We start from the raw sequence: 17,577 nt of genomic DNA, 5'->3' as shown, positions 1-17,577 counted from the left end.
ATCGACGTTTGAAAGGTTGAAAGGATAATGTCCATTTTTTTAAGTCATTCTTAAAACTGAAGGATGTTATGTGAAGTAAACAACTTGGGAAGAGATGAAACAGACAGCTTACAAATGTTATTTTGCTGGACCTCAGAGATTCTATGCCCCTTCCTCCAAACACACACAAACAATTCTCACACTTTTCTAACCTGAATTGAAAGACCATACCACATGCCACATGCCATGTTTTCCAAAGTGGTATTTTTATATTCCGTGATGTACCTGGGGCATCTTTACTTAATGTTTTTTTCACTGTGACAATCTCCTACATTTTGTATGTGTTGCATTGCAGAATGATAGTTGTTATCAAGACATCCAACACTCAAACATCAAGCCAATTTGGTATTCATACTAACGTCTTTGTCAGTGTGAACACACTACGTCCTCAAAGCAAAGTTGACATTTTGTGTGAATGGAAATGGGACACGGCTTTCGTCCTGTTTCGACAAGCTAATCTCTGTATCGCACTAAGCTAACATCTCTACATTCTCCGTGTCTTGTGCCAGTCCACTTAGCATGCCTCCGTCCTCTGCTGTGATGTGCTCTTGTTTAACACTTTGGCTTAGCTTGCTGAATAATGCAGAGGGGACCAACAGCTGAGTCAGCACTGAGGACAGGTCAGTGGAGACGCTGTTGGCGAATGGCTCAAGCCGCTGAAACGCACAGATACAAAGGTGGCGCACACACAAGCAGATGCATGTGTAGTAGGACGCGAAAATATACATATTCATGGTCATATGCATGGAGACGCTTAAACTGAGGAGTCACTAACACATGCACATATAGAGACACAGAGAGAGAGAGAGAGAGAGAGAGAGAGTGAGAGAGAGAGAGAGAGAGCCTAAGGCACAGAAAGGTAATGAGAAACCTAGCTGTGCAAAAATGGCATTGAGGCAAAATATGGGGATGAAATGCATTATCAATGCAGATTAAAGCATGTTTCATAGTCGTCACATTTGCCTTTATAACAATGCATAATGGCACATTATGTACAATGGGCCCTACTTCACATCAGTCACTTCACATACATTCGCTTCTTAGAACTGTGTCAAGTGCAAGTCAAGTTTTTTTTTGATGTGTTAATAATATGCGAATAAATTGAAGGCTTTCCTGTAGATAACATCTCGCTGAATGTTTTCACTTGTCTACATCTGTGCTGGTTACACATGTTGACAAATGCATGACAAAATTCAATAATAATTCAAAATGTATTGTGTTTAAATTGAATCATACTGTGATGACATCATATATCGAGATGTCGTGATACACAATTGCGTCGCCTGATTGATAATAACAAGAACATACTACACGCATCCATTTCTGATCAAACTCAGTTGAACCAAACTATCGTTTGAATCTGATTCACTCTGTATTTGTGTGCATGCATGTGTTCATAACCAGTGTATAGCTGGAATTGTTTTTGTATTTTAATACAGGAGTATACAAAAATAGGCTTTACCATGTGGTTATCTCATATAGAGCAAAAAACATGCAATATCGTGACATAATATTGTTAAAATAAATGACCTCATCGTGATAGAAGATTTTGGCCTCCCAGCCCTACAAGGATAACTCACAGCAGCTCAGCCACATATACAAACTCTACCTCAGTCACAGAGATGTACAAACAATAATGTTTAACTCTCACGGTCTTGTACACCATGCCTGCATGCTCATGTGCCGTACAGATACACTGCTACGGTGTTGCACAAACAGAGGGGTGAAGGAGGCGCCAAAAAACAACGTCTGACAGAAAGCTCCATCTTGCTAAATGAGGAGGATGGAAAATACAATCTGAGAAAAAAAATTGAGAAGTGAAGGGGACAAGAAAAAGCGAGACAGGGAGGAGGACAAGGAGAAAGAGAGAAAGAGAAAGGAAGGGTGGGGAGGAGGAGTGATGATAAGACAGAGAGTAAGAGAGGAGAAAGCAGGTGGGTGAAGGAAGCCGGCTCAAGTTGAAACGACAGATTGTGAGGAGGGTTTGAGGGAGGGTCAGTACAGAGAGAAGCAGAGGATGAGGGATGAGAGGGGCTTGTTTCTGTGTAACCTCCTAAACTGTGATGGAGTGTATTTACCCGCACTTCATCAGCAATATCCTCCCTGTGTGTGTGTGTGTGTGTGTGTGTGTGTGTTTGTGTCTGTAAAATATGTGTGGCTTGCTGCAGAGTGGTGTGTGGAGCATCTTCCATGGTATCTCTTTGTCTGATGCGGTGTATGTACTAATAGGAATGCGAATCAGCAGACGTTTCCTGTTCCTGTAAAGCTGAGGGTGATTTTCTGTTTTGTGTAACTCTGGCTTGAGGTTGGCTTAATGGCTGGGCCTTTGTTATACTTGTCACATATCAAGAAATGCCAGCGGATTCTACAGATATTTCTGACGTCGGTCATTCAAACTGCTAAATGACAAGAATAGCATCTTAAGACGCATCACGCCGCGTGCATTTTTAGAATTGTTCAGCCTCTACACGTGCATTCATGTCTGTGCGTCTGTTTCTACATTAAGGGGCTAATGTGATAATGTGTGTGCTTGTGAGAAAGTATGAAAGCCTTGGTGTGTGTGTGTGTGTGTGTGTGTGTGTGTGTGTGTGTGTGTGTGTGCGTTTATAGTGCTTGTTAGGGTAGCAGTTGGCTCCTGCTGACAGCTTCTGCAGTTTGAACAGCAGGGCTGACGAGGACAATCAATTAGCTCTGCATACACACACACACACACACTCGCACACACACATCGATATTCACTTAATATGTTCACAGAAGAAAACGCACATCGAAGGCCATATACGATAAAAAACAGTCACAATATCATACACATCTAATGTAATAACTGGCCACAAATTGTGTTTCCTTTACATTTCCCTTGCGTTATGTTTCAACACATAACTTTATGAAAAAACTGTGTGAAATTGGCTGTTGCTGGGCTGTATGTGTGTGTATGTACATTTCTTTGAGTGTGTGTGTGTGTGTTTTAGCTAAGCCCCAGCTGTGGTAGCACAAGTTTATCAAATATCAGCCTCGATTCCTCTTAGGGCTGCTTGGACGCTGTTTGCAAGATGTATGTTTGTGTGTGTTTGCTCTGAGCGTTGTGTGAGATGCTGAGCAGATGCTGATGTTTTGACAGCCCCCCTGCTCGCAGTCTGTCTGTCTCACATCAGCTGTGTGTGTGTGCGTGTGTGTTGTTGTTGTTGTGCTGTTGTGTATGAATGCGTGTGTCAGGAAGCGTGTGTGTGTGTATGTGTGGTCAGAGCGCAAGGTTAATCAGTGGTCTGACTGTCAGTGTGTATCTGACCTTCTATCTACCACTGGGATCACTTATCCTGCTCTAGGCTCCACAGCAGCACCACCCTCCTGCCATTTCTTTCCCCTTCTCCTTTTTATATTCTTTCTTTCTTCCGCTCCTTTTTCTGCCTGTTAACTTTTCTTTCAGCCTTTCTCGCATTTCTTCCCCTCTTATATCCCTCTAACAATGCCTTCTCCCTTTTTTCCGTCTGTGCTCCGATCCATGTCCCCGATCCCCATTTCTCCCTCTCCCCTGCAGTGTTTGTATTCTCTACTTCCCTCTCTGCACGTCCTCACATTCTGCTGCTCAGATACCAAATTCAGAGGGTAACAATGATTAAATGAAAAGAGGACAGGGGAAGCTAATGAAGACAAGAAGAGACAGAAGGAGAGGGAGAGAGACAGCGGGAGAAATGCTGAGATACACAAATGGAGAATTAGAGAGAGTGAGGGAAATATGGGGAGAAACGCTGACAGTTGGAGAGGGAAAGATAAAAGTGTTTGACAGAAGAGAGGAAAAAAAAAGAATATTTTTCATTTGTGTCAGAGCACCATTGTCAGAGTAACAAAGACATAGCTCTCACAGTGCACTAGAGGATTTATTTCTCTCTCAGACACACACACACACACGTAAGTATATAAATATATATATATATATAACACACAACATGAATACACAGTGTTTATCTCTTTCCTTCAGCAGGGGCGCATCTCCTGGGGTGAGAGCGGTTCCTGCTCTCATCTTTCTGCAGTGTCACTTCTGACATTTGTCATGTTCTCACCCTCACTTAGCCCTGGTGGCAGAAACCCACTGGTGTTCACACCATTTCTTTTCAGGATCTGTATCTTGTACTTTAAAAGTTTCAGCAGGTACTGAAAACACTTTAAGCACTTGATTCCTTGGTGTGTTTTTCTTGAGAAAACATCCTAAACTGCTCAATATCCCTCTGCTGTTTCACAGAGGTTTTTTATTCCTGTAGTGTCGTGCTGGCCACCTAAACTTCTGTGGCTTTTTTTTTTTTTGTTTACTGACTAACCTGTTCTTTTCCATTCCTTTTCTTTGTCAGATTGGAGTGTGAATGAGATATTGGGCTTATAGACTCCTATGAAGTCTGAAATGAATATGATGACTTTGGTTCTGTTAGTCAAAACACATTTATTATGTGAATACAGAATGTAATATATAGATAGGATTCACCAAACTCAGCATCGCAGAGATTGGGCAGTGACAATAATAATTCCTTATCCAGGGTAGCCTAGATTCAGAGCTCAACAGATGGATGCATGGTTGGAGGTAGGGCTTATAAAATGCCAAATGAACAGCAGCAGCCTTAACTGGGCGCAGCAGTTCCAGAAGAGTTTCCGGGTGAGCGGTGCAGCAGCAGCAGCAGCAATCCCAGCCTCCATACACTGCCCTATTGCAGAGGGTGCATTGGATTTATGTTGCATTATATTGGGTGTGTTAGATCAGCCCGTTCTCATTCCCAGGACATCGTAGTTGGATGCGCTGGGATAGAAAGTGAGCAAAGGGCACCAGAAAAAGCGTCTGTTGGTGACAAGATGGGATCAGAACGTATTGGATAGGTGCGAGTGCAGCAGTGCACTCATGTTGTGTGCCTCAACTACCTCCCAAGGACATGATTATTTTCATCATCTGCTTATCTATTTTTTCGATTGATGTCGGAAAAGGGTTAGTGAGAAATACTCTTCTCAAGTTCTCAGAGCCCGAAGGGATGTTGTCAAATAACTTGTTTTGAGTGACAAAAAAAAAAAAGAACTATATTCAATTTACGTTTTCATAAAACAGAGAACAGCAACAGCTGCTCACATTTGAAAAGCAGGTGCCAGCAAATATCTGTCATTTTTACTTTACTGACCAACAATTCATTCATTATCAAAGTTTTTACTCAATCGACAAATCATTTCAGCACTATTTGACTCCACTTCTATGACGCAGGCAGAGCCTAAGCTGCTTCGTTGTTTACTTGTCCCTGAAAGCTTCCTTAGTGGGCAGAACACAAACAAATATCACATGCCGAAGATGACAAAGCCACTTGTGATAGTGGGTCAAAGCTGCCATCAGTCAAACAAACAAGTGTGTTTAGTCCGTATTGGTTGAAAATGTGATACATTACATTGTTTGCCGTTCTGAGGATGTTTGCAAATCAGAAAATGAACACCTCTCCTTTGGATGGAGCATGATACATCAATGCTTTGATTTCATGTACAAACTCTGCCTGCAGCTTGATTGAACTGAAAATCCAAATAAGTGCCAAATAGCTGCACTTGAGATCCATTTAATTTCCTTCACAATCCCCTCAGAGAGCCTGTTTCTATGCAACACCTTGCCTGAGGGGATATCAATGTAATTAACACACCCGCTACAACTACAGTGGCATTGTTGCTCAGCAGTTACTCCTGTAAATAGGACGTGTTTGAGGCATTTTACTAGAAGTGATTCTGACCGCTTGTGTTGGTCCAACACTTTACTGACACCTAATGTTGCTATTGCCTCCAATTTGTCACCCAAATGTATGTTTGTATTAATTGCTCTCACATTGTCAACGGTGAGGCATTGCAGCTTCACTACTTCAAGCCTGACCTTTCACAATAAAAGCCCTAGATATATGCATCATTGCTTGCTAGAGGCAATTGCTAAGAGGCAATTCAACAAAATAGCTCAAACCTTGAATTCAAGTAATGCTTAGCATTGGGTTTAATCAGAAATATTGCCAATTGAGCCCTTTTGCTTTTCCTAATCCTCCACCATTGTCTTGTCTTTTAACTTTCCTTACATCACGTGATAAGTGAAATCTGACTCTGCTGCTGCTGTAAGTCAATTGTATTGATAACACAATTAATATGAACTGCTTGTACTTAAATTAACTTACTATAGTACTTAGTATACTACTTATACTTAACTAAGTATTTTACAAATTAGAGGTTTTTTTTGATTTGATGAATGTGGGCACTGATACACGAAAATAAACTCAATGGATTTTGTTTCTATAAAAAACGGTAACACAGACTAGCACAGTGAACCTACCCTAAACACCCAAGTACAGCACCATCCTCTCTCTCTCTCTCTCTCTCTATCTCTCTCTCTATCTCTCTCTCTCTCTCTTTATTTCTAACACCCACACACATGGATCAGAAGTTTTCTCATGCAATTACTGATGAGTGAGTCACATTAGTTTTGTTTGTCAAGGACTGAGAACGAGCAAATGATAAGGGAGAAGCTCACTATCCATCTAATCTACATGCTCTTGCAATTGCACACTCTATTTCCTTCCCTTTATTATCCCACATTCTTATTCATTGGTGTGTTTCTCACTTTGGACAGGTGCCACCCTGTGTGTTCACAAACGTTCTCTCTCTTTAAAAACTCCCCTTTTGTTTGTGTTCACGTTCACAGCTTATTCACCCTCTCCCTCACACTCCTGTTTCTCCTTTGTTCCGTGCACACTCTATCACTCTTTTCACACCTCTACTCTCTCTACCTCTCGTCTCTTTTCATATCCATCACACTCACTCACCCTCCCTGGCTCTTTCTTTCACCTGCATGTCAGCTGTTTTTGTGAAACAGCCTACACCACCTCTCTCTCTTCCCCCTCCTTCGGTTCCAGCTCTTTGTTTTACCCTGATCAACCTCTCATCTCCGCTCAATTATAACTTTCCACATGTTTATTCTCCCACTTTTTTTTTTTTACAGTTCTGTTCATTAACTCTCTCTCCCTACCTCGTATTCCAATTTCTTCTTTTTCATCCACTGGTTTGATCAACTTTCTCCCTTAATTGGTTCCTGCATCTCTCCTGTGTCTCTTTCCATGCACCCTCTAGCTCCTTCTTTCTCTCATTTTCCTGCTCCTCCGTTATTCACTGTGCCAGTCAGATGACTCAGCTACAAGACTGACTACACATGACTAAACATCTGTCTCCCTCTCCCTGTTTCTTTCCTGCTCTCTTAATTCCCCTCTACCGTGTCCCCAGCTCAGCTCAATTTCAAAAGAGCTTTATTGGCTTGTAAATTGATTTAGAGTAGCCAAAAGAAACTAAACACATCAGTGAAGGTAAATAATTCTGCGGAGAAGTATGCATTAACAATAACAGAAAGAGTCAGCTAAAGCAAAGCTTTGCAATGTAAAGTAGATACACAGTAAGCTAATCCAATCGGTTACATCTGTGATATCTATCTTACAGCAATAGTTTGACACTTTGGTAAATTAGCTCATTTGCTTTCATGCTGAAAGTTATATGAGAAGATCCATTCTCACCTCATTATGAAGAGTGATTTCAATCTTCTCATATGCTTCTCAGCAAAAACACAAATAAGTGTGAATGTGGAACTATTGCTTTAAGTTTGCTAAGACCAGCTAATATGAGCCACCATAAGCTACTAGGGTGGCTGACCAGAGGTGCATGGTTGCAGTAAGACGGGGGGAAAGAGTAAAGTCAGTTCTTAGCATATGTTGCATGGACCGGTAGCCGTACGCAACCCGGCTGCTGGGGAATGACTGACCTGATATCAAATCCACTCACACTTTACACATAAAGCAATACCACACGAAGGCAGCGCACATTCAAGATAGACAGAAGGCTCATGTACAGACCAATCCTGTCATATGCATTACTGACAAAGGATAAAGTCTGCCGCACTGAGCTAAGCATTACATTGGAGTTTGTTTTGATTTCCATCGTTAGGCTGCAATTCATTGCAGCAATAGAAATGCTAAAAGATAACGTTTGATAATTTATCAGCCACACACCCACCCAAGCTTGATCTTTTGTCTCTTTTAAGGGATTCAAGCCACCCTGCCTCCCACAATTCAAACAGTGGATTTACTATTCTGCTTGGGCATTTATTTTTATTTTTTTCATATCTTCACACCTTCCTGAAATTTCACCAGGGTACTTCGTATTAGACGGTATTTGGTTAAAAAAAATAAATAAAAAATACACTGCAAAACTTAAAAAGCTGCTCGTCACTAACATTAGAATAGTTGTTCCACCTTAAAGGTCAGTGCACCTTGAGTGAGCCTGAGCTGAAGTCATCGCTTACTTCACGACTAAGCCCCTTCACTTTAATTAGCAGGTGGCAAGCAAGACACTAGATTTTGCCTTGTACGCTGCTACATTCACAGCTATAACGTTACTGCTAACTTCATACTCATAGTAATATCATCTGTGGCGAAGGTACAGCATGTTGATAAAGCTGGTTGTGCCTTCTTTTTTTTCTTTACGATTTGAGTTTTGATCAGATACAGAGATCAGATAATCTGCTGATGTTTGGCGCTATACTCTGTTCGCTCTCCTTCTCCAGAAATACCTTATCTCCCCCTGACCCCTTCCACTCCTCTATCAGTCCTCCTTTCTTCCATTTCCTTCTTTATACTCTGTCCATTTGGCTTGCCGTTGGTCTCACTATCTCTCCTTTGAAGCTGACGGGGCAGAAAAGTGGAGGGACAGGTCTTTCAACTTGGCATATCTCTCTCAACACACCTTTTCCCTCTTCTCCTCCTATTCTGTGCCCTCTAACTCTCCTAAGCTCCCTTCTAAACTTCCATGCCTCTCCTGCTGCCCTCTCCTCCTAAAATGTCATGGGAACTTAAAAATCCGTTGCTGTCCGGAGTGATGAGAGCGAGGCAACAAAGTGCACAAAGACAATATTTGTCTGTCAATTCACGTACAGATCTTTAAAACGTGCATGCATGCATGCCTGTTATCCCTTCAAACAACTCCTACGGCCTTTCCAGTTGTAGTACAAAGAAAATGATAAAAACATCTTCGTGCCATAAAACACATCTATGCACCGGGTGCTCCCAAAGAAGTAGGAAATATCACATTCTCCACAGCAGGGGATTCATGAGGCATAAGGCACATAAACCTTTCACACCACAATTTCCATTACAAAGCAAACACCTAGCTCGACTCAATTTCCAAGGCATCATCTCAGTCTTTGCTTCTTCGTCCAAGTGGTCACCACCCTATTTCCTCTACTCCTCCCTGCAGGGGAGGAAAAGACTGCCTGCCAAATGTTTAGGGGTGGAACAACTTTAGCTCATGCGATTTCTCACATGAAAAGTGTGTGTGCGTGTGAGATGACAAGTGTTTATTGTGGGGGGGATTCCCTTGAAAGGGAGATCCTGTAATTGTGTTAGTGTGTCGGCCTGGGTGGGCGGGTGGGGAGTACTTCCATGTTGGTTGTCTGGAGAGTGACTCATGAATTCCAATAACCTCAGTGACACTCCGCCCTGCTGTCACCCCCGTGTTTAACATGGTGACACAAAAACAATATGAACCCCATTGCCTCCTGTCTTAAATCAATCAAGATGTTGCAGGACGCAGTGACCAGGTGGATGGCCCTCCACCCATGCCATGAGTAAATCTTTGTATTCCTGCAACTCAAAGCGCAGAGTAGGAATACTTAGCTTTAGATCAGTTGATTAAATGGACCGTAGCCTTGTACTGAATGCAATTGCCTTTAGGCAACAGAACACCTTTTTGCACCTCCTCCCTCCTCCCACCTAATTTTCTTTTTTCATTCCTACACACAACAATGTGCTATATTAACAATCACATGAAGTGCAGGAGTGAGTATGACACATCAATTGGGGGAGGGAAGTGACAGCATGATCTGAGTGGAAGGTAAGACAGATGTCACTATCGCATGACTTGAAGTTGATAATAAAAATAAACAGGTATATATTTATATTGAAATGTGTATATGTAGAAGCCTGATCGAACAGTTGGGGTACATAGGGTCATACCCTCTGGTAGAGGACGGTGAGTTTGAGGAAAGTGAGGAAGAATGAATCAGGTTTGAGAGGCAGAAGCAATACTGGTACTGTAATTACACTTACACGTCTGCAGGCTGATGACATCATGTCCCTACTCTATTACTGCAAGAGGTTATGCGAAGAAGATATCATTGACGTTATTGTAGAGCAGTCAAATCTATACGCTATACAGTTGGATGCCAACAAGCCACTTAACCTCACTGCCAATGAACTGCTGCACAATACAAATGTTCTGAACAAGTATTTCACTTAATACAGATTTCCCTCGGTGTTTTACTGCCATTATAGCACAGCATTGCCCCGAGGCAACACACAAATTACACACAGTAGTTACAGTAGAGTGAGATTGCTTGTCTAATTGTCCGCTTTTTATGTATACTTTGTGAGACATTAGTGAATGACTGTATTTGTGTGTGTGTGTGTGTGTGTGTGTGTGTGTGTGTGTTTGTGTGTTTGCTATCAGAGGCAAGGCCACCTCAAGTTCTGAGACACGGTTAAGGACCATGACATCACACTCACTAACATCACCAACACCTCGCTCAGCTCAGCTCAGCATAAGAACACGCCTGCTTTTGTGAGCACAGCCAATCATACTGTATTATTTGTACTATATAACTTGTTCCTTTTTGTATCTGTGTCTGCCCCCATTTTGTACAGCGTGAATGTCGATCTGTTAAGTGCATCCACAGTGAGTGTTCAAACGTCTGTTGGTTTACAATGGTTGGCCAAAAGTATTATCCTTGTGCAGGTAGCTTTGTGTTGTGCAAGTGTTCAAGTGTGCAAGTGTGCAAGTGTGCTGGCGTGCGTCTCTGTGACAGTGTTTGCCGCATTATATTTGCTCATGGAGCCAACAGGGTGAAATAGCTTTTGATTAAAAAGAGCTGAAACAGATGGGGAAAGATCGCAAGATAAAGAGAGACATGAGAAAGGGGAAGATTGAAAGAGGAGGGTCTGGAAAGATGGAGTGATATGTAGCGAGGCATAGACTGATAAGGCAGCACTGAGAGAGGAAGGCAACAGATAAGAGAAGACCTATTGGAGAAAAGGAGAGGAGGAATCAGAAAGACGCCAGGACCCTTTATAAAATATATTGTGTTTCTCTCCCTGAGTGGAAGTTATATTCTCTGTTTAGTGGCCATAATGACTGCATGATACAGACACTGTATGTTTGTAGGGTGTGTTTAAAAGCACGTTCATTCTCTACGAGCAAAATCTCAAGTTAAGCTGCGAGCGGTGTTTGTACTTTCATACATGGGTAAAGTGTGTGTAAGTAAATATTGTTGCATGACGTTAGTTAATCTTAAAAGTCAACAGGATTAAAGAAAAGTTGTGCAACACTGAACTGCTGCGCCTCAAAACACCAGTGTACAACTGTAGTAGCCCTGGTGTGCAATGGAATTAAACATTAAAAGGGAAAGATATTAATATACAACATGAATGAACAGGGAGTCTGAATAGAATATTGTAGCTTTTCAAGTAGGACTATACAGCATGTTGTGAAGTGTCCCTACTTGGCTGTGATAAATGAATTATTAAATCCATCTCGTAGAAAAATCCTGAACGTTTTAACAATTACATCACGTCTAAAAATTACAATCATGACACAAATCATGTAGTCATATTGTTGTGCATTTCTGGTGGCTTTTCAAAATGTGTGAATTTCTACTAGATCATGAACATATGAAGAATTTCTCTGAATATGCATTAAAGATTCACGTAACAGAACAATCCAGTAACGCTCCCTTCAAACTTAAAGCAGAGGCAGTCACAAATGTCCGGCCGGTGCAAAACGTTTTCTACTATCAGAGCATCGTTAAGAAAGACTCACTTTTCACAGTTAAAAAAACAAATACTACTGTATTTGTGAGCCACAAGAAACACATAATTTGTGTTGTTTGAGTTGTGAACGAGATGTTAGTGCTTGTGTCTGAGTTCACAGTGTCCGTGTCTGAATACTGTATGCTTGTTTCTGTCAGTGCCTGCACATATATACACATTTCTCTGCCCACAAGTGCTGCTTACACACACACACACACACACACACACACACAAATATGTGTAATCATATTTGGGTCATCTGGTCTCTTTAGCAGAGATAAGTTGTTCAGTGCAGAAAGGCCAAATAGTCTTTCTGTGTTTACATGTGTTTTTGTGAGTTTCCTCCTCTATATGTACTCTATCTCCCATTCCGCCCCCCTTCATTGCTCACAGAGACACGCTTCAATGGCAGGCAAAAAGAATGAGCAAAACACTGAACAAACACAGGAGAAAAAAACCTAGAGGGGAAATTCCTCGAAGTGAGCTAAGACATTCTGTCACAGCATTCACACACACGCACACACAAAAGTAAACACAGGGACACGTTCACTCTCAACTCTGTCAGGGAGATCTTTAGAGAGTGACAGTGTTCAAAAAAAGGTTACGCCAGCTCATCTTTTACACTCCTGTGATAGAATGATTAAACACTCATTGTTTGACTGACTGACTGCTTCAAGAGAACAACTCTGCTCTGAAATATTAACGGACATCTTTTCCTTCACTGAGTGCACTAAACCAATTATTTGGTTTGCAACGGCAAGTGTAGAAGGCAAAGGGAAATGTGCATCAGTGTGCACGTTTTTTTTGTTTTTTTTTTCAATTTAAACTTCAGCAAATCGATCAAGCTTAAGTATGTGTTTAACATAAAACATATATGAATGGCCTGTTGTGGATTTAAATCTCATACTGAGAAGCACTCCTGCCCCAAAACAAAGAAGTGCTTCACTTTTTCTCCTTAAATGTACTAATATCCAAATTCAGATCATTTATATGGCAAACGACTGTTTGCTATGTAAAGATATAGTGGAATACTGTTGTCCTGAGCAGATAATGAAGTCAATGAAGCACTTTTAAAGGAGAGGATGAGGCAAAGTCTATTTTATCAGAATCTGATGATGTATAGAAAAAACAATCTGTATGAGATAAAAAATCAAAAGTCCATAAGAACAACTAAGAATAAAGTGTGCATTTAAATGTAGTCTTAGACTCTTTCCTAGTAACGTAAAATGATAACAACTACAGAGGAAAGAACTGAGATGCAGATCTTTTTAAATCTTGTTGGAATGAGTAATAAAAACTCCCATTTCTAAAGTACCGTAAAAGCATGTTGGAGCTTTATCACTGCCTTCTTCTGAACTTTACGGCTTCATACTTTTTCCGTGAGGTAGCAGATACTTTTTTTTTCATCCTGCTGGTATTTTGAACCTTGACCAAATAAGAGTTACTGCAGCTGTCATCTCCGAACAGTATCAACTTTTATTTGGTAACGAGCCGTTTCTGTCATCACTCGCTGCTTTTCTCTCCCGTCCGTCTGCTCTGTCTCACAGCACTGCTGCAGCTCACCTGTCACTCTGTGTTGCGGTGTCTATGATGCCATTTGTATTCTTGACACACTTGTAACTGGAAAAGACCCGGCAACTGTTTTCTAACAGGTTGCAATCCATCACTCAAACATCTGTGGGTATTGACTTATCAAAGTGTGTTTGGACTCAATGTTAAATATGCGTGGCAGTTTTGGTTAAAACGATTCATCATGAACATTAATCATGAAAAATAATCTGAACTTCAGAACGTTTAAGAGGTTTTTGATGGGGAGCTACATCATGTGTGGACACTCAGACCTACCCCTCCATGTTATTCCTTTGTTATTAGCACACACGCAGGAGTGAGACGTGAGACCGTCGCCCAGGTTAGAACCTAATACAGTGGTATTTTCATGTTTCCCTGCCAAAAGCAACCCTGCAGCTGTGTGTGTGTGTGTGTGTGTGCGTGTGTGTGTGCATGTGTGTGTGTGTGTGTATGTGTGTGTGTGTGTCTATAATCAAAGGCACTGTAGCACCATGACTTTAGCCTCAGGGCCAAGTAAAAGTAAGCATGGCACACCTGCAGGAAGTTAGATAGGAAAGAGGCTCAAGAAGTCTGAAGACTGCAGCTTCAGTGAAGGAGGGATGCACTGCAGCAATAATAGAATGTTCTGGGACATGCATGCTCCTTATTTAAGCCTAAAAATCAGGAGCAGCTCGTCATCCAACAGACTTTGCTTATCCTCTTCTTTTGCACCCACTGAACATCATTTAACTGTCCCCACTCCGTTGCTGCTATACTCACCCAACAGTGTGTCAGCAAGTAATCCACTACAACAAGCCATGTCAGTCAACTGCCGCACTTACAAACAACTGATATCTATTTGAAGTAACACTGAGGTCACCACAAGTCAAAAATAAATATCACAATATACCATTAGTCTTTCCAAAACAGTATTTCAGCTGAGAAAGAACATAAAAAAGGGATTTAAACAAGTAGATCCAATGATGCATCAATTAAAAAAGCCACTTCCTGATCTAAACTTTATTTAAATAAATAATAGGCCAACAATTTCAAGAAGTCAAGTTATACGCATAGGCTACAATAACAAAAAATAAAGTATAATACAGGCTACTTAAGCAGACATTTCTTTTTTTTAGAAGATGGTGACTATAACCGACCTTTGCAGATACACTGTGTCAGCAGTAAAGACACGCTAAACACAAAGAAAAGGAGTGATGATAAAGACTCACCGTCTCTCCTGGTGTTGCCCCTCAGCACTTTGGCGGAGGAGAAATCACCCCATGTGACCCCGGTTAAAGTCCCCAACAAAAAAAACGTCCATATCTGGAAAACCACCGGTGAGCTCATGGTGAGTAATAAAGAAACTCGTACAAACTCTAAAGAACTTATCCGCCTTCCCGTAAATGTGATTCACTTGAAATGTCCCGCGACCAAGAAAGACAAAACTAACTTTCCATTCAGCAACTTCAACACGCTTTTATACTATCTCTTCTCCCACAGTATGAGAGCCACTTGTTGACTTCTATGTCTGACGCCTGGCGCACACGGTGTCCCGTCTTGTGCCAAAATGCCCCAAATTCCAATTATTTGTCCTCGTCTGAAAGTTACGCGCACGCAGCCACCGAGAGCAAAACTCCGAAACAATTAAGTGCAGGTGGCGGCTAACGTTGAAATAGCTCCGTTCACGGTCAGACATGAGTTTTTAGGCGCCGAACGTCTTATCACCGCGAAATAAATAAATGATGCTCAGTCACCGAGAAATAATCCGCATAGTTTACTGCTTTCTATCAGACGCGCCTGTGCTATGAAAGTCGGCGCGTCAAACTTTGAGTGGGGCGCGCTCACGGTGTGTGCGTGTATCTGTCTCTGTGTCTGTCGGTCTGTGTGTGTGTGTGTGTGTGTGTGTGTGTGTGCAAGTGTGTGTGTGTGTGTGTGTGTGTGTGTGCGTAATTTAGCGAGATGCTAGGGCGGGAGGTCAGAGAAGAGGAGCAAAAAAACAATTTAAAAGACACTTTAGTGGATCAAATCTATCTATCTATCTATCTATCTATTTATCTATCTATCTATCCATCCATCCATCCATCCATCTATATATCTTATTACTGTTTTATGTTAGTGTTGGCATACTTTCGTCTTCAAAGTGCATTGAGGAAATGCGCCACAGAGGGAACATTTTTTTTAAGGAAACCCTCAGAGGAGAGCGCAGGGAGGGTCATCAGCTCAATAGGGAGGAAGTTTCTGGAGTTAGATCTAACTACACAGAGAGCTAAGGAAACAGCTGACATGACTTAACTTGGATCCTGACGACAGAAAGAAGGCCATTGCATACTATTAATTGGGCAAGCTGTGTAATGGGGGCATCAAAGTATGCAAAAAAATAACTTTAGAATGATCTTGACTGTCATTTTCTTTTCATGGAATGATTTAATGATTTAAAAACAACAATTTTAACATGAATTCCTGTAAATGATGCCATCCGTCTGTCTGTTCCCTCACTCTGTGGTATTATGTTCAGATGGCTATCTGTTTAAAAATAAGCCCCCACAGCTCATCTAACACACAGATGACATGATTGCACTTGTTGAGGATTGTAATAGGTGAATCCAGCCAATGGATTGCCAGGAATTATTCAATAGGCAGCTTTGTGTAAGCCGAAGGCGGAGCATTTCAGACAGACTTTACGTTTGAGGTAACTTTAGAATTATTTCAGAATTATTTATCCACCGCTGTAAAATGTTAAGGTGCTTACATGCTGTAGTTGCAGCGAAACAAAGCAGTGCCCTCAACACTCCAGCTTGCACCCTCATGTAAAGTTCATTCAGCACCCCATTTCAATTCATTTTCACTTTCTCAATCACACTTAACACCCCATCCACCACCAGGTCTCATGTTAAGAGTTATTTAGACTTTATGGGATGAACTTGCCAACTTGAGGTTTCTGCTGACTCGGCAAAATGCCTTCTCATTACCCAGCAATCGGCTAATGAGTAATGCGGCACCTTTAAAACTTAGAACCACTTAGGGAATGATATAGGTTTATTAATAGAGAGGGGAAATTAATTCAAATTAAAAGCTATTAGACCACCCTGCTGAGCTTCAAAGGCATGATGCACCCGGGGAGTGAATTTCTAAGTACACATAAAGATCGCTGGTGGGCACAGATGTATCGCACGCCTCGCATTCACATGATGCGCACACACACACACACACACACACACACACACGGATACATTTGAATCTTCTTCTCATTGCAACTGCAACCTGCCAAGGCTGTAATTATAAGGAACATATCTGGACATCAAGACGATAATTTCACACATAAAGACAATAAATGACATCAATGGTGAAAACAGACAAAGCAGGGACAGGGCATGACACCGTACTATAAATACAGCTACAACAGTAGGATGTTTGAGTATGAAGTTAGAGAATCGCAGTATTATTTAGTGGATCACAGTGCAGTTTCAGTTTTCCACTCCTTCTGTCTTTCTGTGTGTGTGTGTGTGTGTGTGTCCGCAGCGTGTGTCTGCTTGAATGATCTGGCATTACTCTTGTCTTCCCAGAAGAGACTTCACAGTGAATAGACACAGGCTACTGTAGAGTAACCTTCCTGGCGAATATGTGTCTGTGTGTTTGGGGGCGGCAGGCTTGCCTCAAGGCTGAAACGTCAACCACTAAATTAAAAGGCGCTGATTTAGTCCCCATCACTGATAGACCTGTTTGTAATTGCTGAAGTTCCCTTGTGCAGAACTCCGCACAGTATTTTGTCTCATGCAAAGATGTTAGCAAGTATTAAAGAGCAATATTCCAAACAAGATTGTATGGGAAGTGATCAAAATTACTTTTTAAATACCACTTTAAAAGCATATTGCTGGACTGGGAAGTCCCGTTTCCTAAATTGTTGCTGAAACAGATTTCACTATTGGTTTTCCCAGATAATCTTGGCGGAGGCTGATGCCTATATTTAGGTGGCATACCAATGGCAGGTGTGTGAGCTGTGACTGGCCACAATTATAAAGTTTTACAGACGAGTATCTCCACATCCATTGTTCCGTGACCAGACGTCCCAAACAATTCAGTACAATCCCATATTAAGAGC

At 41.5% G+C, this 17,577-nt stretch overlaps 1 protein-coding gene across 1 annotated transcript in view; it reads right to left on the bottom strand.

Moving 5' to 3' along the window:
* The window catches only part of pdgfd (platelet derived growth factor d), a 49,918-nt gene extending 34,925 nt beyond the window's left edge, over positions 1 to 14,993 (bottom strand). Inside the window, exon 1 of the mRNA XM_079166573.1 lies at positions 14,708 to 14,993. Coding sequence (XP_079022699.1) covers positions 14,708 to 14,825 — 118 coding nt within the window. The 5' untranslated portion in view covers positions 14,826 to 14,993. The remainder of the gene's footprint in view (positions 1 to 14,707) is intronic.
* Positions 14,994 to 17,577: the final 2,584 nt, after the last annotated feature.

Source organism: Pholis gunnellus, assembly GCF_910591455.1.
Source record: "Pholis gunnellus genome assembly, chromosome: 9".
NCBI lineage: Eukaryota > Metazoa > Chordata > Actinopteri > Perciformes > Pholidae > Pholis > Pholis gunnellus.
This window is presented reverse-complemented; position numbering and strand designations above follow the sequence as displayed.